At 40.9% G+C, this 23,331-nt stretch overlaps 1 protein-coding gene across 11 annotated transcripts in view; it reads left to right on the plus strand.

The window, feature by feature from the left end:
• Window positions 1-23,331, plus strand: part of RNF38 (ring finger protein 38) — a 124,333-nt gene that overhangs the window by 44,324 nt on the left and 56,678 nt on the right. For 5 of the 11 annotated variants that reach the window (XM_027105508.1, XM_027105503.1, XM_027105505.1 and 2 more), the window contains exon 2: window positions 7,714-7,784. In XM_027105508.1, coding sequence (XP_026961309.1) covers window positions 7,714-7,784 — 71 coding nt within the window. Of the gene's footprint in view, window positions 1-7,713; window positions 7,785-19,443; window positions 19,610-19,741; window positions 20,117-23,331 lie in introns of those variants that run through there. The other 6 variants (XM_027105511.1, XM_027105512.1, XM_027105509.1 and 3 more) reach the window with 3 other exon arrangements.

Here is a 23,331-nt window from a genome sequence, read left to right on the forward strand (position 1 = left end):
TCTCCCAAATATCCTTTTTAACTAGTTTATTTAAAGTAATATGCAATCGTATGCACATTGTATCTATTTCCTTTAATTTCTTTTAATCTAGCACAGTTCCTATCTTTTCTTTTTCATTTTATAATAATAATAACACTGACTTATTGAGAACTTCTGCAGAACCAACTTTTGGATGAGCTGATTGCTTCCTGTGATGTCTATCCCTTGTATTTCCTGTAAACTGCCAATTATATCCAATAGTTTGATGGAGCGAAGGAAAGTATTTTTTGCTTGGATGCCAAACAGAGCTTATGTCTGAATTTCACAGTGTATCACATCAGAAGTCACATCTGGTTGGCCCACTGTTAACGATGCCAAGATTGGCCATTGGATTAAGGTGGTGGGATTAGGTCTCTTTACAGTGTAGTTAGGTTCTCCGTGCAACCATAGATAACGTGGGTAGCGTTACTTTGGCACTTTACAAACCCCCATCAACCATGCACTTAATGACTTTAGCCTAATTGGTGACCCTTGCCTAAATCAACAGTTTTATGGGGCTTGCAAAATGATGTTTTCTAATTCTGAAATTCCTTCTGTATCTATTAGCTGGCATTCTTCTGCAATGTAGAACTAGGGCTATTCAGTTACTCTAAAAGGTAGGATAAATGCATGAGTTTTAAAAAGTTGCTATTAAGGGACTCCCAGATTTTCATTGATATGTGTTTTGGTTAGCTACAGTCTTTTCTTGTTGTTGTTTTTAATGCTTAAACTGGTAAAAGTTTGGCCAGTGGGAGCCGCTTTTTAATGCTTAAACTGGTAAAAGTTTGGCCAGTGGGAGCCGCTTTTGGTCCTGTAGAACAGGTTTCAGAAAGCATGTGGTGCTTAGGTTGGTGCTATTGCTCTCCCCATTGTCCACTTTTGTAGCTCAAAACCTTTACTTTTAAATCCTCAAATCTTTGGGAATTTCCTGGCGTCCAGTGGTTAGGACTCCACGCTCTCACTGCCAAGGGCCTGGGCTCAGTGCCTGGTCAGGGAACCAGGATCCCGCAAGCTGCCTGGTGCGGCCAAAACAAACAAACAAAACCAAAAATGAGTCTAGGAAATGCTTGAGAGGGGCTCACTTCATACTTCTAGATTAACCCACTACTATTACAATGCAAACCCCCATCCTCACATGTGCACATTGAGGAATAATTCTAACAGTGCTCAAAATGCCACATTTCCATGACAACTTAAAGAGCCTAACCACTTTTAAAGAGATGTGCACATTTTGCCCAAGTCTCTGCAGTTTTGTGGTTTAATGCCCCTCATTTTTTATACCCAGATTTCGAGGAATATGCATATATCTCAACAATGGTTTTCTGCTGATGTTTATCTAAGAAGATAATATGTTAATGTTTCACAAACTCAGTACAACATTTTTTTTCTTCAAAGCAATATGCAGAAGAGCTTCAGTTATTGATACATTCCAATTATCCTTGAGAGAACATGACATTTGGAAAACCATGCTGCATGTCAACAAAGAGGGTGTGGGTTCTAGATGGGCCTGGCACTAAGAGGCCTTATTACTGCATATGAAGAAATGGTGTTGTTTGACAGTGTCTTAAGGATATAACATAATAGCATGATAATTTGCTACAGGTGTGTTTATTGTGTTTTAGTTCCCTTTTAGGAAAGAAGAAGAGGTAGGAGACATGATCAGGAAGGTCTAGGATACCTAGGTCATGTGAGACCTCATAGACCAAGGAGTAAGGACTTCGTATTTTATTTTGAGTGAGAGACGGAACAAGATTTTCAAAGGAGGAATGACATGATCTGTCTGAACCTTGAAAAGGGTCATTCTACATGGAGAATCGACTGGGGAGGAGGTAGGGAAAGTTCATGGGGAAAGAGTGGAACTAAGACCAGTCAGGAAACCATTGCATTAGTTCAGGCTTTGGCTTGGGTAGCCTCAGTGGATGATGCTGAGTAGTTATATTTCAGGCACATTTTTGAAGTGGGACCAACAGGATTTGCCAACTCATCAAATGTGGGATGTGAATTAAAGAGAGGAGTTGAGGAAGATGCCAAGGGTTTTGGCCAGAGCAGCTGGTGAATAGTTCTGCCATTTACTGAAACTGGAGGCAGGTTTAGAGGAGAAGATCAAGAGCTCAGTTTTGGACGTGTTATGTTTGAGATGCTGTTTAGATATCTAAGTGATTTCGAATAGGTAGCAGAATATGGAAATCTGGGTTTCCTTGGGGTGGGAGGTGGGAGAGTCAGAGCTTGGAAGTAAAGATTTCGGTGTCATCAGCCACGGGACTAGTTGGGATCACTAAAGGAGTGAATATAGATAGAAAAGAGAAGTCTGAGGATCGATCCTCGGGACATTCCAACCTTTGTAATGGGAAGATGAGAATCCAGCAAATGGGACTGAGTGGCAGTCAGTGATGTAGGAAGCTTTTGTGAGGCCAAGTGAAGAAAAGGGTTTCACGAAGGAGAGTAGGGTCAGCTGGGTCAAATGCTGCCGGTAGATCAAGAAAGGTTAGGATTCAGAACTGACCATTAGATTTCGCAGTATAGTGGTCTCCGGGAACATGACAAATAATGTCTGTGCTTTACCTCACTACCTTTACCCTTGTGGACTTAAAACACTATCTGATATTCTTGGCAGTTGCTCAGAAACTTCTCCACTTGCCACCGCTATTTCAACCTCGACGTCTTTGTGTTTCCTAGTTCTAAACTACGGGCTTCATACCCCAACTTGAGCCCTCACTTCTGTTCTCTTCCCTCGATTTCACATACTTGTCTGACTCTTCCCAAGATGTTGCACATCTATTTTCCCTTATAATGCTCCTGATCTGGTTCTCCCTCTGGTCCCAGCACTTTCTGCTAACCATTTTGGGAGTTTGTAACTATTTTGGGTGTGTCATGGACTCCTTTGGTAATCAGATGAAGTTTATAGGCCCCTCTCCAGGAGAATACTTTTAATTGCATAAAATAAAATACATGAGATTACAAAGAAAACCAATCATACTGGAATGTAGTTATCAAAATATTAAAAACTAATTTGTGATAAAAATATATTTGTTATTATATTTAATGTATTAAATAACACATTCTAGCAGTGGGCCTAAGAGCTATTGTAAATTTAGAGTAATGATAAGTGTAAATGATATTGCAGTATACCTCCAGCAACTGTATTATATGAAAATATATGTGGTTTTTATTAGAGACAAAATCGCAGGTACTGTCAATCCTAACGTGGTTTGTTGTTGTATTCATAATAGAGTGGATTTTTTACATTTAGTTTCAAGTTAATGAAAATAAAGATAAAATTTTATTCCCATGTAAGTCTTGGTTAAGAACCTAGAGAGAGAACTATCATGCAGGTGTGAGGAGAGCACTGAGTGCTCACCAGGTGGGGGAGCAAGCCTGGTCTGCATGGAAGCATCCTGCCACATTTCTCATGGGGAGTGGAGGATTCAGACATTGACTTTATGCCTTGAGTAGTAGAGTGCCAGGGTAGGTTCTTGAGCAGGAATAATAACTTTATAAAATGCATTTGAAAAAATCAGAAAACCCATGGTAAACACTGTCATTTAATGTATGTTTGGCTAGATTCTTTCAATTTTCAAAAATTGGCTCCTTTATTTTAGTATAGAAGGTTTCTTCTTTTGCCTCTGTGTGCTTCTTTCCCTGACTAGCTATCCAAAGTTGCTTACGATCTGTATTTTATTCTTCAGGAGTTCAGTTTGAGTGATCTGTCTACATTCTTTTTCTTATGGGGCAGGGACAGCTGGAGAGGGAAACTGGTGCTTTTGTGCTTTCATTTGCCTCTAGGATGCTTCTGCATTGTTTTCCAGCAAAGGGCCCTTCCCTTTGTGGCAAAGGAGTGAATTCTGATATTCAGGGGAAAAAATCAGAGAGAAACCTTGCCCATTTAAAAATTGGGTTCTATTTTCTTCCTGTTGAGTTTTGTTTTTCGGTTTTTTCTTTTTGGCTGCACAGCTTGTGGGATCTTAGTTCCCCAAGGGATCAAACCAGGGTCCCGTTGTGAAAGCACGGAGTCCTAACCACTGGACCACCAGGGAATTCCCATTACTGTTGAATTTTAAGAGTTCTTTGAATACTTTTGGGTATCAGTCCTTTATTAGATACACATTTTGCAGATATTTTCTAGCAGCATGTGGCGTTGTCTTTTCATTTTCTTAAGTGTCTTTCACAGAGCAGAAGTTTTTAATTTTATTGAAGTCCATTTTACCATTTTTTTCTTGATGGATTATGCTTTGGTGTCAAGCCAAGGTCACTTAGATTTTTTCCTGTTATCTTCTAGAAGTTTTAGAGTTTTGTGTTTTACATTTAGGTCTATGATCCATTTTGAGTTAATTTTTGTGAAAGGTGTATGGTTAGTGTCTAGGTTCTTTTTTTTGTATGTGGATGTGTCTGTTCACTTATTTTTAATACTCTCTTTTGGAAGAGATTTTTAAGTTGCTAAATAATGTATCTCAATCTTCATCTTTCCAACTACATGGAGTCCACGTTTTTGACAATGGTCCCAAATGGTGGTCTCCCTCATAGTTATTAGATGGTATTATGTGAACTATTTCTAACAAAGTTTCATTTTTCTTACATTGTGTCCAAGAGAAACACACATAACATGATACGTTAAATACAACGGTTTTGCATAAGAGTAAGATAAATGTCTGTTTTGGTACCTCTTTGAAAGGTATCTAAATGTATGCTTATAATCATCAGTTCTTAGGGTTCTTTTCACCAGTCTAACTTCAGTATTACATGATATTAGACTAATAGGAGACTGAAAGTATAATTTTTACTAACTCCTTGAAACTCATCTACTGAATTTTTTTTTTTTAATAATAAAGTTTTTTTTTTTTTTTGGCGGTATGAGGGCCTCTCACTGTTGTGGCCTCTCGCGTTGTGCAGCACACGGTCCGGACGCGCAGGCTCAGCGGCCATGGCTCACGGGCCTAGCCACTCCACGGCATGTGGGATCTTCCCAGACCAGGGCACGAACCCGTGTCCCCTGCATCGGCAGGCGGACTCTCAACCACTGTGCCACCAGGGAAGCCCCTATAATTCAGATTTTAAAAATTATTTTATTTTTATTTTTGGCTGCATTAGGTCTTCGTTGCTGCACGCGGGCTTTCTCTAGTTGCGCCCAGCGGGGGCTACTCTTCGTTGCGGTGCGTGGGCTTCTCATTGCGGTGGCTTCTCTTGTTACAGAGCACGGGCTTCAGTAGTTGTGGCACTTGGGCTCAGTAGTTGTGGCTCACAGGCTCTAGAGTGCAGGCTTAGTAGTTGTGGCGCATGAACTTAGTTGTTCCGTGGCATGTGGGATCTTCCCGGACCAGGGCTCGAACCCATGTCCTCTGCATATTGGCAGGCGGATTCTTAACCACTGTGCCACCAGGGAAGCCCTCACCTACCAAATTTTTGACAGAATAGTTTATGTTGTGATTAGATTTGTCATTCTACTATCCCAGGAGATTTTAGTATTTGGGGACATTGTCGTATATATATTCTTTCTTCCAAATTATGGTTGTAGAATATGTTAAATGATGTTAACTGTTATCAGTACCAGTGGGAACTCTATGGTTTATATTATTCTCATCATAATTGTAACTTTTTGGCACCTGTACCTTCCGCCATCTCATCCTTCCCAGAATTGTCATCCAGTGGCAAAAACTTGTTAAGCTTATTAATATTTCCGAGAAATAGAAATTAGAAAGATCTTTTGATGTGATCAAACTTTTTAAATTGTTTTTTTATGCTAATACTTTGTTGATAAATTTTCTTTTATTGAATTAGTTAAGGAATCAGGCTGAGTAGATTATAGTGACACACTATATTACATATGCTGTCAGTATGCTATATATATATATATATATATATACACACATACACACACACATATACTGTATGCTACAACTTTATTTAGTATTTTTATTCCTGTGTTTCAGTGAAGTTGTTTTCTTATTTTGATCCTTTTTATATTTTATAATCAATGTTATATAAAATGAGTTGGGAAACAACAGTTTATATTGGGAAGTTAAGAATAGTCACTGTCACTGGGATTATTGATTCTGTACATTTGAAGAAATTATCTGGTAAAGTTATCTAGTAAGGATTGTTGTGTGTTTTTTTTGGCTGCACTGCGAGCCTTGTAGGATCTTAGTTCACTGACTAGGGATTGAACCTGGGCTCCCGGCAGTGAAAGAAAGCGCAGAGTCCTAACCACTGGACCTGCAGGGAATTCCCCTAGGACTTTTTATCCTTTGTAGTTTTTAATAATTTTCTCTGTTGTAACCAGTTATTTTCTCATTTTCTTTTTATGAATGCGTAAGAGTAATATATGATAAAAATCTGCCTTTGAAGTCTAAAAGAGTTATTTCAATAAGTGTAAAACCAAAATTTTTATTGTTAAGAAAATGTGTCAAAGTTTAGTTGGCAGCATTCTTTCTCAAGCATATAGAATAATTGGACATCTGATTTGATGGCATTGTAAATTTTATAATTTTATTTGTCAGTGTAATGTCCACAGGAGTGACAGGGGGATGTTTTCTTAGGTTCAACTAAACATTTGCACATTCAGACTGGTAAAACCACCATAGGTCTCACTTGGCAACATTTATTCAGAAGAATATAGGACAGAAGCTATAACTTACCAGTAAGACAGTGGGAGTCCTTGCAGCAGTTCATTCTTTCTGAAGTGATCTTCTCACAGCTTAGGTCTGAAGTGCTCTTCTCACAGCTTAGATTCAAAGAGATGAAATCCACATTGTGTGGTGCAGAGAACTCCATGGGCATAGTTTCCAGGATCTTTTGCCAGGACATGCCTAATTAGGTAACATGTCACCATACTCAGAGAAGTTCAAGAACGTGGCTTCCTACTAAGTGGCTATTGTACTTCCAGTCCAGATGCAATTTACTAATTTGGTAATTTCTATCTTAAGAAATGTTGCCAGGTAACATAGGTGGTATGCTGTTTAATCAGGTTAACAGGGATTAACCCAAGGTTGAATTCTCATACATTGGGAGAACGGGTTTTGCTCATCTTTGGTCCACAGTCATGCATGCTGATTTTTCATTTACACCTTCTTCTTTTAGTATCATCTTTCAGAAGGTTTTTCTTACTCCAAGATTATTTTTTAAATGTCATTTGTTTTCCTATTGGTTAGAAATGTCACTTTTGTCATAGAGCAGTTATTAGGAGATAGTTCTTCAAATTAACAAATGGTTGTGTATATTAAAAATGTATTTTTTAAAGTAATAAAAACCTATTTATAATCTTACGATTGTGTATTAGATTGTGTTATTTGTATGCTGAAAATTTATAGGGTCAATTTTTTCCTCAAAGAAACTATGTGTAGTCTGAAAAGCAGTATACTTTTTTCTAAATAGAAGTTTGCCTTATTGAAGGCTGTTGTGCTTTCTTAGGTGGCCTTACTCTGAAAACTAACCACTTAGTGTAGTAGAAAGTGGTGAATTAGGGGTTTGAATAATGGGGTTCTGGTTTCAGACCTGCAACTTCACTGACTGCTCCATTGTGCAAGTCAGCCTCTCTGTGTTTTGTTTTGCTCAAACTGCATGAATAACAATCCCTATCCTGCCTATTTCCGAGTATTGTTGAGGATTAGATGGGATGATGGATATAAAGGCACTTTTAACTGGTAAAGCCGTTTAAATATAAGGAATTATTGCATCTTAACTTTTCCTCCCTTTCTCTTGTAGGTAGTGTTGGTGCTTCTTTTCAGTGCCAGTCCATCCATCACGACCACATTTGTCATGATGACAGTGACAAGGTGAGGTCCGTGTTGATGTCTACAATGGTGAAAATGCATGCTGCCCTTACATCACTGGATTCACTTGCATAACTGGTCGTAGGGGCAGAAGAGTGTGACTTGGGGGGCACAATGTTGAGATGCAGAGAGCCTTGCTGGTTTGTGTGCCAGCTCACTAAGAATGCTCCAGAAAACTTGCAGATAATTCCCAGGAGGTGGGCTGGACTCCTGATAACGCATTTCCTTACCCCCATTCCTGTCTCTGTCACTGCGCGTCTTCTTTTCCTGCACAGCCTGGATGGATTATCTTAATATATGAACAGGTGCTCCCAAAGCTGATAACTATTTCATCAATTTGTGTCTGTTTTCAATTTGAAATACCTCAGACATTCCGATTTGGTTTGTTTTGTGGTTGATTGTATTATGGCTTATTCTCATGCTTACTTTTTTTTGGCTGTTTCCAAAGCCCAATTTAAATGTTGAGGAATGACGGTGGAACCTGTCTGATTCATGCAAAAGAATCCTGCTTTGGGCCTTTTTTATTTTTTAAATCAGGTCCAGACTTTTGGTATTTTGCTTCTGTTCTTTTTATCTCTAAAGAAACTGGTCTTTGGGGGCTTTCCAGTACTCATCAGCACCCTTGATGGCCCAGCCCTTGAAGTAGATACTAATGTGGGCTTGGTGTTTGGAACGTCTGGCTGCTGATATTGGATGGGCTTAAATTTAGTCTTTTCCATCATCAGTTTCCAGTGGTCTCCCTCCCATTTCCTGTGTCTTGTATGCAGGAATGTATCAGTCCCCTGGTAGTTTCCCCAGGCAGACCAATCCAAGTGCTGTTTTTCTGCGCTGTTGTAATCAAGATCCTCCTCCCTCATCCTGTTGGAGCTTGATCAAGATGTTGGTTGATCATTGGGATTTTCCAAATGGCCTTTTTGTTCTGTGTGTTGCTCTCTCTGTCTTTGTGAGCTTTGCTCAGTCAGATTTCAGTCTGTTTACAGAGAGAGTGGTATGATTTTAGTATTCCAGATTCTCTCTTATTATGATAATAATCCAGAGGCATGGGTTTAACTTTTAACTTCTTTTAGAAGCAAGCCACTGAAAAAGACTTCTAGACTATATAGTTAGCTCCCTAAAATTCAGTATACCACAGATTTTAGACGAGCATTTGAAAATAAGACTGATAGAAAAGGCAAAATCACTTTTGGTCAGTAATATTACAAAGAATTGTGTTACATCATTGTAAAGATGTTTGGGGGTTAAAATTTCTTTCCGCAGCTAGGTATAATATGCCTCTATCCATTGTTCATTTACAGTGGAGAAGCCAGACTATTCTCTGTTCTGTCTCCAGGTTTAGAGTCAAGAGATGAGATTTCTGTCCATTTCTGCCAGATACTTTTTATCTACTTTAAAATGTTTTTCCTCCTAATTTCTGAATCTTTGTGTGACTCATCTTGTGCTTTTAGGATGGGATCTTTCCTGAAATACATGGGGGGAGGGCAGAGAAATTTTAGGGATTTTTGTCACTTGATCAGCAGATCAAAGAACTGTCAGAGACTGCTCTCCTCTCCTGCCTACCATGCATATATTTATGATGGTTTACCAGAGGGAAATGGAGAGAATGGATTAGGGTCTCTTGACTATATTTATAATTGATTCAACTGATTCAGTCAGCAAATAATATTTGTTGATAGGCAGCTATGTTTCTTGGCACTTAGGGAATATATCAGGATACAAAACAAAGATTGCTCTTTTTTCATGAGTGCAGTCTAACTGGGGGAGGCAGACAAAAAAATAAACATAACACATAAGTAATATAGTATGCTACAATAAGCACGATGGATTAAAGAAATGTACAGCAGAATAAGTGGGATGAGGACCACCATGAGTTGGATGTTACAGATTGCAGCTTTGAATAGGATCATTAGACATCATTCTGGGGAGGAGAGTGGTGGATAGGACAAGAATCAGATCTCTGTGTTTGTAGCAGCTTCTGACTTCTTTCTTTCTGTAATAAATGGGTATTGGTTTTGCAAAAGCAGCAACAAAACCTGCTGCCTGATATCTGATATATGCCACTTGGATAGGTATGTGTGTTCTCTCTCTCTCTCTCTCTCTTTCTCTTTCTTTCTCTCTCTCTCTCTCTCTCTCTCTGAGAATTGAAGGGATTATAGAGCACAGCTAATTCAACCCTCTTTTTAAAATAAACTTGCAAGCTGTGACCCCAGTGGGAGAAGAGACTTGTTCAGGAGTCACCCTGGAGTGCTGCAGCTAGATCACATCTTCTGTTCCTGATACAAGCCATGTAAAGTAATTGTCTAGCTATTCTGAAAACATTGTCAAAACACATATTGATGCTTTGCTTATTATCCTCACTTAGCTTTCAGGCATGGTCCATTTCTCAGATTTGGGAACAAAAGTTGATTTTTCTTAAACATTGTCTGAATTTTAACTAATTCATGTGTGATGTGGGTGGAACAAAGGAGAAAAAGGGCCAGTCCATTTGTCGGACCTCCATTCTACAACCTTGGAAGTGGTGGCAAGCCCCCAAATTCCATGGTTTGGCTTGTTTTCCAACTTAAGTTTCTCTGCTGCTGTACATCGGCTTGTCACTACAGTGTGGGAAGGAGCTGTTTCCAGCTCTGAGGTTTACTGTTAACTACTGTGAGTTACATACTCTCATGTTCAGTTTATATTGGGCATAGCAATTGACACAAAGCCCTCCAGCAATATTTTTATATTCATTCACAATGTCATACCCTATAATTTCCAGGTAGCAAACACTTATTATATATCAATATTTGAGTACCTATTATGAACTAAGCATTGTTCTAGGCATTGGGGACAGTGTATTGAACAAAACAGACAGGAATCTTTACTCTTATGGAACTTGCTCTCTGTAAGTGGGTTAGGGAGATGGCAAGACATAAATAAAGATACTGTTAGTTCATTTGTGTTATGAAGAATAATAAATCAGGTAAGGGATATAGGAGTATTGGGAGAAGATTACCTTCTAAACACCCTTTGAAATAGGGGTTGTTTTATCCCCATTTGTAGGTGAGGAATGTGAGACATAGATTAAGTAGTTTCCCCAAGGTTACCCAGTTAGTAAGTAGTAAAACTGTGATTCAAACACAAGCTACCTAATTCCAGAGTCTGTACTTGACCATCTGAAGAAATCTGTTCCTAATGTAGCTTTACCCACTCAACTCTGACATGCTCAGGGGAAAATATCTTCAAGTGGAGAAGGCCCTGGAGAATCACAGTGAACCAAGTCACTTGGCAGGTAATCTTTGCCTGTCAGTTTTTTCTTGCCCAGCTCCTTTTGGCCTCCATTGTGATTCATGACTATTTGTTACTCCAGGCTTCTCTAACCTGACACCCCTGCCCTGATTCATACTCAGAAATCTGTGCTTCTTTATAAGAAACCTCACATTGTGTGTTGCTGTATTGCACTGATCAAATGTGATGGTTATGTAGAAGCAGTTTAAAAGTATAAAGAATAACACAAAAATGTGATTGTGATAGCATATTTATGTTTCACTTAGATACTGAAGTTAACCTAAATCAGCTAATGTCACCTTGGGATTATTAAGTAGTCATCTTCACAGTGAGAACAAGCTTGACATGGGGGAATAGGTCTGTCCTGAGAATGAGATAAAACATTGAACAATATGATAAAAGGAGACTATTCCTTCAGGTGAGATGAATTAATTTGTAGCCTCAATGGTACACTCTTTCATAGTGGCCTGGTAATACTTCTGGGAAGTCTGGCCATTTGAGAGAGGGAAATGGAGAGTTCTTTCTAAACTGCATGTGAATGGCTCCTCAGAGCAGAAGTCTTTTCTGGACAAAACTTCCTTTTGCTAGCCTTCAGTCCCTTTGTCATGGAAGACGGTACCAATCTGATTTGTGTACAGGTATTCGCACACAGACTGCTTTCAGAAAGATGGGAAATGTGCTATACTGGTTTTTCTTCCATGACTGTATACTTCCTTTTATCTTAATTTTTTAAGTTTTTAGTTTTTTTAAAAATTACATGTTGATTGTAAAAAGATATGCCGCACTACCTTCAATCCCTCTCCCCAGAAGTAACAGCAATTGGAATTTTAGTATTAACCAGATTTTTTAAAGTTATATTTGTGTAAAATATTTTTCATCTTTTCAAACAGTGGTTTTTAGTATATTCAAAGAGTTGTTCATCTATCTCTACTATCTAATTTTAGAACACTTACCACCACCCCGCAAAAAACCTATACCCATTAACAATCACTCCCCATTATTCCTTCCCGCCAGCTCCTGGCAACCACTAATCTTTCTGTCTCTATGGATTTGCCTGTTCTGCACATTTCATATAAATGGAATCACACAATATGTGGCCTTTTGTGTCTGGCTTCTCTCACTTAGCATGATGATTTCATGGGTTTGTCTATGTTGTAGCATAAATCAGTACTTCATTCCTTTTTATGGGTGAATAATATTCCATTGTGTGGATCTAGCACATTTTGTTTATCAGTTCCCCAGTTAGTGGATATTTGTTTCCATGCTCTGGTTATTGTGAATAACACTGCTGTGAACATTTGCCTGTGAGTGTGTTTTTGTTTTCACATGATTTTAACAATTTGAGGATCTGCCAAACTTTTCCAAAGTGGCTGCACCATTTTGCATTCCAATTGAGGGTTCCAGTTTCTTCACATACTTGCCAATACTTTTTTCCTGGTTGTCTTTTATAAATTGATTGATTGATTGATTGCTACTTTGGTTCTTCGTTGCTGTGTGTGGCTTTCTCTAGTTGCAACGAGCAGGGGCTACTCTTCGTTGCGGTGCACGGGCTTCTCATTGCGGTGGCTTCTCTTGTTGCGGAGCACGGGCTCTAGGCACGCGGGCTTCAGTAGTTGTGGCACACGGGCTCAGTAGTTGTGGCTCACGGGCTCTAGAGTGCAGGCTCAGTAGTTGTGGCGCACAGGCTTAGTTGCTCTGTGGCATGTGGGATCTTCCCAGACCAGGGCTTGAACCCGTGTCCCCTGCATTAGCCAGTGGATTCTTAACCACTGCACCACCAGGGAAGCCTCTGGTTGTCTTTTAAATTATAGCCACTGTAGTGAGTGTGAAGTGGCATCTTATTGTGGTTTTAATTTGCATTTCTCTAGTGACTAACTATGCTGAGTATCTTTTTGTATGTTTATTGGCCATTCCTAAATCCTCTCTGGTCAGTTAAAAAATGTCAGTTAAAAGTCCTTTTATTGTTCTTGCCCCTTGTGCTTAAAAATCTCCCTATGCCTCGTATTATTATTTTATTTATTTATTTCTTGCTTGCTTGCTGCGTTGGGTCTTCGTTGCTGCACGCGGGCTTTCTCTAGTTGCGGTGAGCGGGGGCTACTCTTCGTCGTGCTTCTCATTGCGGTGGCTTCTCTTTGTTGTGGAGCACAGGCTCTAGGCATGAGGGCTGCAGTAGTTGTGGCTCGCGGGTTCTAGAGCGCAGGCTCAGTAGTTGTGGCACACAGGCTTAGTTGCTCTGCGGCATGTGGGATCTTCCTGGAGCAGGGCTCGAACCTCTGTCCCCTGCATTGGCAGGTGGATTCTTAACCACTGGACCACCGGGGAAGTCCATATGCCTCGTATTATATCGTTACATGTGTTCCATTAGGGAAATGTGGGGAAATAGAATATGTCATAAGTAAACATACCATCTTTCAATAGATAACACTCTTAACATGCATTTTTTTTCTTCAAATTTTTCTTTGCATTCTCTGCATGGTTAAAACAAAACTAAAGCACTGATTATTTATGGCTGTGTAATTAATTATCCTAAAACTCAGTGGTGCAAAGCATATCTTTTGGTATCTTTCATGGTTCTGGGTTTTCCTGTGCTCAGCTAGGTGGGCTCTTGCTTGGAATTTCTCATGCAGTTACAGTCAGATGGTGGCTAAGGTTGGAGTCATCTCGATGTCTTCACTCACATGTCTGATGGTTGATGCTGGTTGTTAGCTGGGACTTCAACTGGGGCCCTCAGCCTGAGCACCTATATGTAGCATGGGCTTCCTCACAGTATGGCAGCTTTGATTCTAAGAGTGACTGTCCCAAGAGGACCACACAGGTGCTGTATGGCCTTTTATGACCTAACTTCAGAAGTCACAAAGCTTCACTTCCACCATAGTTACAGGCCTTACCAAATTCAAGAGGAGGGAGCATCAATCCTACCACTGGGGAGGAATGTCTACATAATAAGAAGAGAATGAAGGATGGGAGAACGTATCAATGGCCATATTGAAAAATATAATCTGCACATTATATATACATTAAACATCAGTTAAAATGTCTACATAATGTTCCACCATAAGGGTACATGGTAATTTATTTAACTTGTCTTCAATTGTGGAGCTTTAGGTCATTTTTTAAAAATTGTGCATTTATTCATTCAGCAAATATTTATAAGTGTCTACTATGTGCCAGGGATAACTGAGTCACCAGAGTACCATGGTGAAAAGACTGACAAAGAAGGTCCTTGTTCTTTGGGTGCTTATTTTTTGTGGATGGGACAGAAAATGAACTGTATATGTAAACCAGTAAATAATCAGATACTCTTAAGTACTGTGCAAGTAATTGGGCAGTTGGCTACTCTAGATTAGGTGTTAGGGAAGGCCTTTAAGAAGATGACACTTAAGCTAAGATCTGACAGATGGAAAAGAACAAATCGAGACAATCTGGACCATAGGAGAACATGCTAGGGAGAGGAAACATCTAGTGCAAAGGCCATAAGGCTAGAAATTGAAACAAACAGAAGGAAAGCTGTTGTGCACAAGCAAGGTGGATGAGGGTGGAAGTGGTGGTATGAGATGAGGTTGAAGGGGTAGGCACAGACTAGATCAAGTGGATCTTGGTAAGCCAGGGAAAGAAGTTTCAATTCTGCGTATTATGGAAGCCTTTTGGAAGGTTTTAAGCAAAGGAGTGATGTTATATTTTTTTAAATATCCCTTTTCCTATTGTGATAAGAATTTTTTTAAATTGTGGTAAAATCTGCAATATAAAATTTACCATCTTAACCATTTTTAGGTGTACAGTTCAGTAGTGTTAATAAGTACATTCACATCGTACAACCAATCTGTAGAACTCTTATGTGTTGCAAAATGGAAACTATATCTGTTAAACAATAATTCACTCTCTTCTCCCCCCAACCCTTGGCAGTCGCCCTTTACTTTCTGTCTCTGAACTTGAGCGCTCTATGTACCTCATACAAGTGAAGTCATATAATAGTTGTCTTTTTGTGACTGACTTAGCATAATGTTGTCAAAGTTCATCCATGTTGTAGCATGCCTCAGAACTTCCTTCCCTTTAAAGCCTGAATAATATTCCATTGTATGTGTATAATACATTTTGTTTATTCATCCATGGATGGCCACTTGGGTTGCTTCCACGTTTTGGCTATTGTGAATAATGCTGCTGGAACATAGGTGCACAAATATCTCTTTTAGACCCTGCTTTCAACTCTTTTGGGTATATGCCTAGAAGTGGAATTGTTAGATCATTTCTTTCTTTCTTTCTTTCTTTTTTTTCTATTTTTAATGTTTTGAGGAACCACTATTTTGTTTTCCAAAGTGACTGCACCATTTTACATTCCCATCAGGAGTGCACAAGGATTCCAGTTTTTCCACATTCTTGTCACCACTTGTTGTTTTCTGTTTTTGTTTTGTTTAATAGTAGCCATCCTAATGAGTGTGAGGTAGTATCATTGTGGTTTTGATTTGCATTTCCCTCCTGACTAGTGATGTTGAACATATTTTCATGTGCTTAACTGGACATTTGTACGTCTTTGGAGAAGTGTCTGTTTCAGTGCTTTGCCCATTTTATAATCAGGTTTTGGATTTTGTTTGGTTGTAGTTCTTTATATATTCTGGATATTAACCTCTTATCAGACATGATTTGGAAATATTTTCTATTCCGTAGGTTGCCTTTTCATTTTGAAGTAATCCAATTTATCTATTTTTTTCTCTTGTTGCCTGTGAGTTTCAGAATGAGCTCTTCCTTATATATGTCCTAAGATTATAATTGTTTTTCTTTTGTTAGAAATAAGGAAAAGGGACTTCCCTGGTAGTCTAATTGGTTAAGACTCCATGCTTCCAATGCAGGGGGCATGGGTTCGATCCCTTGTTGGGGAACTAAGATCTCGCATGCTGCTCGGTGTGGCCAAAAAAAAAAAAAGAAAAGAAATAAGGAAAAGACAAAATCTGACAAGAAATCCATAACTACTAAAGAAATCTAATTCCAAGTTCAGATAGCTAACCAGCAAATTCTACCAAACATTTAAAGGAGGCATAACACCAATCTTATAGAAACTCTTGTAGAGAATAGAAAAAGAGAGAATACTCTGTGATTCATTTTCTGAGGCTAGCATAATATCTGTAACAAAACTTGATAAGGACATTACAAAAAATGGAAAATAACAGCTAATCTCACTTAAGAACACAGATGTAAAAATTCTAAGCAAAATATTAGCAAACCAAATCCAACAATATATAAAAAGAGTAGTGCAGTATGACATGATTTTATTAGGAATGTAAAATTGGTTTAACCTCCAAAAAACAATCGAGGTAATTCACCCAGTAACAGAAAATCCATGATTATCTCATATACAGAAAATTTTGATGAAATTAAATATCCATTTTATGATAAACTTTTAACAAATTTGAAATAAGAAAGAACTCCCTTGATTTGCTAAAGGAATCTACAAAAAACCTACGGTCAACATCATACTTAATGGTGAAATGTTGGAAGCTTTCCAGTTTTTTTTGTTTGTTTGTTTTTGCTGTATGCAGGCCTCTCACTATTGTGGCCTTTCCCGTTGCGGGCTCCGGACGCGCAGGCTCAGCGGCCATGGCTCACGGGCCCAGCCATTCCGCAGCATGTGGGATCTTCCCGGACCGGGGCACGAACCTGTGTCCCCTGCGTCGGCAGGTGGACTCTCAACCACTGCGCCACCAGGGAAGCCCAGCTTTCCAGTTTTGGAATAAGATGAAGATGCATGCTCTCACTTGTATCTATTTAGCATTGAACTGGAGGTCCTAGCAAGTGCAGACAAGAGGAAACCACGTGGGAAAGAAAGAAATTGAACAGTCATTTTCTGCCAACAGGACTGTATATGTAGAAAACTGAAAAAAAATTAACAAAACTATTAGAATTAATAATTATATATAAAACCTAGAATAGACCCTAGAACAAATGTGCAAGACCTCTACAGAAAACTGTGAAGCATTATTGAAAAAATCAACAACTCCGGTAAATAGAAGGGTTCATCTTACCTGTTTACAGATTGAAGATTCAATATTGTAAAGATATCAATACCACCTAATTTATCTCTGGATCCCATGCTGCCCAATAAAAAAATCTTAGCTGTCATTCCCATGTGTTAGACTGGTAGGGCACCAGGGTAGACAATCCCAGTGACCAGATACATTGGAAGGAACTGCAATATTTTCCTCTTTGGTAAGCAACATACTGGTATATTTTTATTTTAGAAGTTGAGGGGACTTAAATGACTTAGGTACCCCAGGGAGAAGTTTTTAGTAGGCATTCACAGTTTTCATTTCTGTCATGAAAACGAATTTTAAAGGACAGTCTTGGAGTCAGAATTCTCAAGAGTTCTTGCTACAAGCAACTACTTTTCACACAAGTGCTGTACTGTCCCCTAGCCACATGTGACTGTTTAAACAATCCTGGTTAATGCATTAGTTGCACTAGCCCCATTTCAGGTGCTCACTCAGTAGCCATATGTATGTAGCTAATGGCTACCTTTTGGATGCTGCAGATGTTGAACATTTCCATCATTGCAAAAAGATCCATTGGACACCTCTCCAACAAGGCTTCCCACCTTTTTGGACCGACACCAAGTAAAATTTTAGGTGGACTGGGGTTGAGCCACTGCTCTGGCATAATTTACTTCCTGCCACATTAGGTGGTCAGTGGCCCACCTTAAAACGTAACCCACTCATCAGGTGTTTATTAGCAGGGTACCAGATTTTCTGGTTAAGAAAATCAACTAGAAAAGAAATTGCAGTACGAATTTCCAACGATTCAACCTTGAGGTGTGGGGAGCATTGTTTACATGTAGACAGACTTCTTAGGTGAAGCCTTCAGATCCCAGTTAACTAAGATCTCAGCCATTTGAGAAGGGTTCTCAAAGAGTGCCTGACAAAGGATTGGCTGAAGCCCAGGGGGAATTCACATAAGCTTAAGGGTTAGGAACCCTGGAGGACTGTAATAGATATTTGCTGCTGAAATTCAGCACTTGAGGAACCTGACTCTTAGGATTGGACAGCTTCCAAATGGTAATTTCCCTCCCTGTTCCCAATTTTTGTCTCTATTTCCCCCTCTCATTACATAGCCCATGCCCAAGTAAACAAGAAAAGCTGTTTCAGGGTGGTCCGTATTATGTAAGGAAGCTTGTATAGCTGAGATTCTGTTGGAAGATCTGTAATGCTAGGTGAATCCACAGCAGTAAAGGGGGTATTATGGGGGATCCAGATGTTAGAAGTGGATTACATTGGATGCACCTAAAGGTGTGGTTGGGATTTATGACTCTGTACTGTGAAATGACGGGGGGGAAAACCTTAAAAGTTTGAATGTAATCATCTCCAAATTGGCTGCTTTGGAAGACTAGCAGAGAGGGCTTTGGGAGAACAGTCAGCTAGATAACTGGGCTACATATGGTGGTGTGGGGCTGGGGGAGGGGACTTGTTCATGGGGGCCAGTTATCTCATTCTAGCCTCTCTTTGTCCAGGAGTTGTAAAAACCTGTGATGTTATTGCTGGAACTTTGAATTCAGCAGTTGCTAAGCACCTGCTGTTGTATTTCAGGCTGTAGGTTTAGACCTTAGGGTTACAGAGTCAAAACAGGTCGCCCAGTGTGATATGGGAGACAGATGTTCACAAATAATTACCTTTTCGTGTTATTCATATCAATGCATAGAGGTTCAGAGGGTCCTGGAACATCATTTTAGTCTGGTTCCCTAATTTTCTACAGGAGGCAGCTGAGGCCCACAGCAGGAAGGAGACTGGTTTAAGTAATGCCAAAAGAACCAGAACCTGGGCTTTTGATGATTGGACTGAAATATGATCACCATCCTTGAAGACATAATTCCTATCTGCTTAAAACCCACTTCTTCGATACTGTCGCCTTGACTGCCCTCTTTTCCTCCGATACCATTTAAACTATTTTGTCCTTGTATTTATTGCGCTTTTATGGAAGATCTTACTTCCTCTTTTAGATCTCGAACGTGATTAGGACAGGCACCATGCCAGCTTCGGTCTTCGTACCTATCTCATTTCCTGTCCTCAGCACAATATGAATAACTGTTTAATTGAGCCTTACAGTAGGACAAGTTGGGTTTGAACCTGACTCTCCATTGAGACACCTTGGCCAAAGACACCTTGGCCAAATCACCTCTACGTCAATAAAAATTCCTAACATTTGGGCCACATGAATACATACTATATTGGGAATTTGAGTGAGGTTAATTACTGTTTGATGGCTGAGTTTTGGAGGCGGTACGCACGGACTTGCAGCAGCACTTGGGGAGAAATATATAGAACTCGTAGGCTCGGCCCGCCCGCGGCCCGGCATAGCGGCAGCCTTTCCGGGCGCCAGGCACGGGGGGCGGGGCGGGGCGGGGCTGCGCAGGGGTGCGGCGCGACGGCTCTGTTGCCGGAACTAGTCCGAGTCGCGCGCCTGGACGAGCGCAGCCCGCCCCGCCCCCTTCCCCCCGCGGGTGGAAACAAAGGGGGCTCCGCGCGCGGAGATAAGCCGAGGGGGAAAGGGGCGGAGCGACTGGCGGTCTCGCGCCCTGGGATCGCGAGGTTTGTTCAGGAGAGGGGGCGGGGTGGGGTGGGAGCGACCCAGACCCGAGAAGTGGGAGGGCCGCGTGCTCGCGCATCTTGCGGCCTAGCGGTGGGGTTGTCGCTTGCGCGCGCAGCGCAGGGTACTGCGCCGGCGCGCCCGGTCAGCGAGCACCGGGGAGGGGCGCAGCGGGGCGGGGCCCCCTCGTGCAGCGGTGCGGGGTCGTGCGGCGGCCGGGGCGGTTAGGGCGCGGGGGTCGAGAGGATGGAGCCTCCGAGGCGTTAGCCGACTTTTGTCAGCTCTGGGCGTGCAGCCGTCGTTTCTTGGCGCGGCCCGTGTGATGGTGCCGGGAGGAAGGAAGCGCCGTGATAGCGCGTCGGTCGGAGCCCGGGTTCCAGGGTTGAGAAGGCCCGGGAACAGAGGATCTGGCGAGCTGGCCGCTGGCTGGACGAGCGGTCACAATAGGAGGCGGTGGCCCAGCGAGGAGCCGCGGGAGTAGCCCAGCAGGGCGGAGCCTTCCTTTGCAGGTACTGGCTGCCGCAGCCGTTGGTTCCCGCACGAGGGCGGGACGGGCCGAGCCTTGGGCCGTTGGGAGCCTGCGGGGCCGCGCTAGAGATGAGGTTGCTTGGTGTTCAGCGGGGCGCGGCCGGGCCGCCCGGCGCTCTTTGTTCCCGAGGCAGCGGCGAGGAGGTGCGGGCACAGCCCTCGGGAGCGCCGGCCCGCCGCGTCTGGCAGATGGCCTCGCTCTTTCTCTCCCTCCCTTTTTGCTCAGGCGCAGGTGAAATGATGTCACTCAGGACAACGCAGAACCCAGTCAGAAGGGTCCTGTCTCCGTCCTTGTGACGCCGCGGGTTTCTGAACAGGCTGCGTTTTGTTCTCGGGTTGGGAATTCTTCCTTTCAGGGCTGAAGAATGGAAGAGGTTGGTTTTGAGCCGAGAGTTTTTCAAAGTATTGAGGGCCAAAGAGAGTAAAGTTTTCGTTTACGTGTGTAGGACTTGTAAGACCTTGTTTTTTCTTTATGCTGCAAAAATGATGTATACTGTTAACATTAAAAGTTGGGTATGTTAGTTCTTGCACCGTAAATAGAAACGAATAATGTAATATTGAATTGCCTTTTCTCTTTTCTTACGAGGCGCACTTAATATACGAAAATTTAAGTATGCAAATCATTCACAGTCGTTTATTACCTTAGAATTGCAGGCCTTTTTGGATACTATTTGGCCTCGATTGCAGGTACTGTTGTTAACACAATTACCGCAAAATTCCTTTAAGTAGGTAGCAGCCCTGGTAACTAGTCTAAATTTTTTTTAAAAATCAATTCTCTCAGTTCTTAAGAAATCAAAACTTAATGAGGATCTAGGGACAGTTGGGATCAAAGTAAAATTGTTTCTGTCTTCCATTGGAAGAAATTGGGTTTCTATAGGAGTAACAATACAAGACCAAATATAGAGGTCAGATCAGTTACATTGCAGCTGGCATGTATTCAATACTTGCAGTAAATAGATGAAAATTACTAACTGGATTTTTAAGTAGGAATTGTATCATTTAATGTACTCCAACTCTTGCTGGCTCATAAACGTATTGGCATAGTATATTTCACTTGAAAACTTATTAAACCTTAAATCTATTCATTATAGGGGTTCAATTTTAAGTTGATATTTGTAATTTTTTGTAAGGCTTGTTTCTAAAAGACTTGGTAGCCTTGAGAGGCTATAGTTGAATAAATTTTGCCACAAATTAGCCACGTGCTCCTCGAGTCCTCATCTGTAAAATATGAGAGTTGGATTTAAATGTTCTCTGTGGTCCCTCCACTTCTGATATCTTCTGTGACTCTGGAAGGTAGTGTGTTTCTGTACTTGTTGAGTTTTATCTACCCATCCAATTTTTATAGCTAAACTTAAGTTGGAAGTTATTAATCTGAGTAACTATTGAGAATTTTCTGTACTAGAGCAACCTGAATTTTGAGCAAGGGTGGACAGAGGATGGCACAGTTAGACATAATTGAATATGTTAGCATCATAATGTGGAGTGTAGACCTGTTGTGTCTGCAGTTGCTTTGGTTGAGGCTTTTAGTTACATCGCTAGACTGTTTATTTTATTTATTTTTGGCTGTGTTGGGTCATCGTTACTGCGTGCAGGCTTTCTCTAGTTGTGGCGAGCAGGGGCTACTCTTCTTTGCGGTGCACACACAGGCTACTCGTTACCATGACTTCCCTCGTTGCAGAGCACGGGCTCTAGGCGCGCAGGCTTCAGTAGTTGTGGCATGCGGGCTCAATAGTTGTGGCTTGCGGGCTCTAGAATGCAGGCTCAGTAGTTGTGGCGCACGGGCTTAGTTGCTCCGTGGCATGGGGGATCTTCCCGGACCAGGGCTCGAACCTGTGTCCCCTGCATTGGCAGGCGGATTCTTAACCACGGCGTCACCAGGGAAGCCCCAGTAAGGTAGTTCTTGATTAGTCCTGTGATTGTTGTGTAGTGTCTGGGTCTAGTCACTAGTTTTCTGGTTGTTTTCCTGCTAACCACATATATCAGGCATCTGTTTTCATGTCGGTTCATCTTTGGTTAAATCATAGTTTGCTTTATGTTTTCTCTCGACAGTGTATGGATTGTAAACACATATTTGAACTCTATAGTTGTAGTCTAGTTAATTTGTTCAGTAAATGTTAGATTCCTAACATCACGTTGTCTATCTGTAGATGAAGCAAATGCTTGAACTCTATAATGAATTAACGAGTGAGATTTGAGTGAGCAAGTAGACAAAGAGGGGCCACGTACAGTCTTATTTTTCCCCAGCTTTTCTGTCATTTCATGTTCCTTTTTTTTTTTTTCATGTTCGTTTTTAAAAGATCTGAACAGCTTTCCTTCTCCCCTCTATGTTAGGGGACCCTGTTGTCCTCATTTATTCCTGTTGAATTTGTCCCTCCCTAGACTGAATCTCTTTGAGGGCAAGAAATATTTCTTTTTGTTTTCACAGCATCTAGCACATGGTAGAAATGCAATAAGTATTTGAATTAATTGTGACTTTTATTCAGTAAGACTTACAAAGCACTCAGTCACACTTCATCTTTTCAAATGTGTGTATGTGTGTGTATATATGTATAAATTTTTTATTGATTTGGACTGGTCATGGCCTAGATATTTTCCAAATCCATGTAATTCTTAAGAGATAAATCTTGAAAAGATGGTTTAGAGCAATCTACTTTGAGGTTACCAGCGTAAGTAAAATGATTTTAGACATACTTCCTTCAGGGGAAAATAATCCTTGTGCATGCAAATCTGGATTGTAGAACTGAAGGAAAGAAAAATTCATTAAAAGAATGTGTAAATCTTAACTTTTCCTAACCTTTATGTTCACTTGCTCAGTACATGTAATAGTTAGAGACTTCCTTAGTTGCACGTGCCTCCCTTCCCCCCTTTCCCATTAATTTGTTGGACTGTGGGGTGAGAAAGGAGGGTGGAGCCTTTTGGCTATTTTCACCAGCCCTGGTTCTGCTCTGTTCCCAGAAAGACATGGGCCCAGTTTGTTGTTTGCCTTAACTCAAGAATGGGAATAATAGTTTATTTTAAAAAGACAGTGTCCCATTGCTGGACAGTAATGATCCTTCCCCGGTAAGTAGTACCAGTTCTTGAATGGTTTAATGACTGCATAATAGTCCGCCAAGCACACATACCATAATCTCACTTAAGAAATACTTATTTGTTAAACATTTAGGTTACTTCTAGTTCCCTTTTAAATTGTTGCTGT

Source organism: Aethalodelphis obliquidens, unplaced genomic scaffold (assembly GCF_003676395.1).
Source record: "Aethalodelphis obliquidens isolate GAN/ISIS:26980383/991018 unplaced genomic scaffold, ASM367639v1 scaffold7, whole genome shotgun sequence".
Taxonomy (NCBI): Eukaryota; Metazoa; Chordata; class Mammalia; order Artiodactyla; family Delphinidae; genus Aethalodelphis; species Aethalodelphis obliquidens.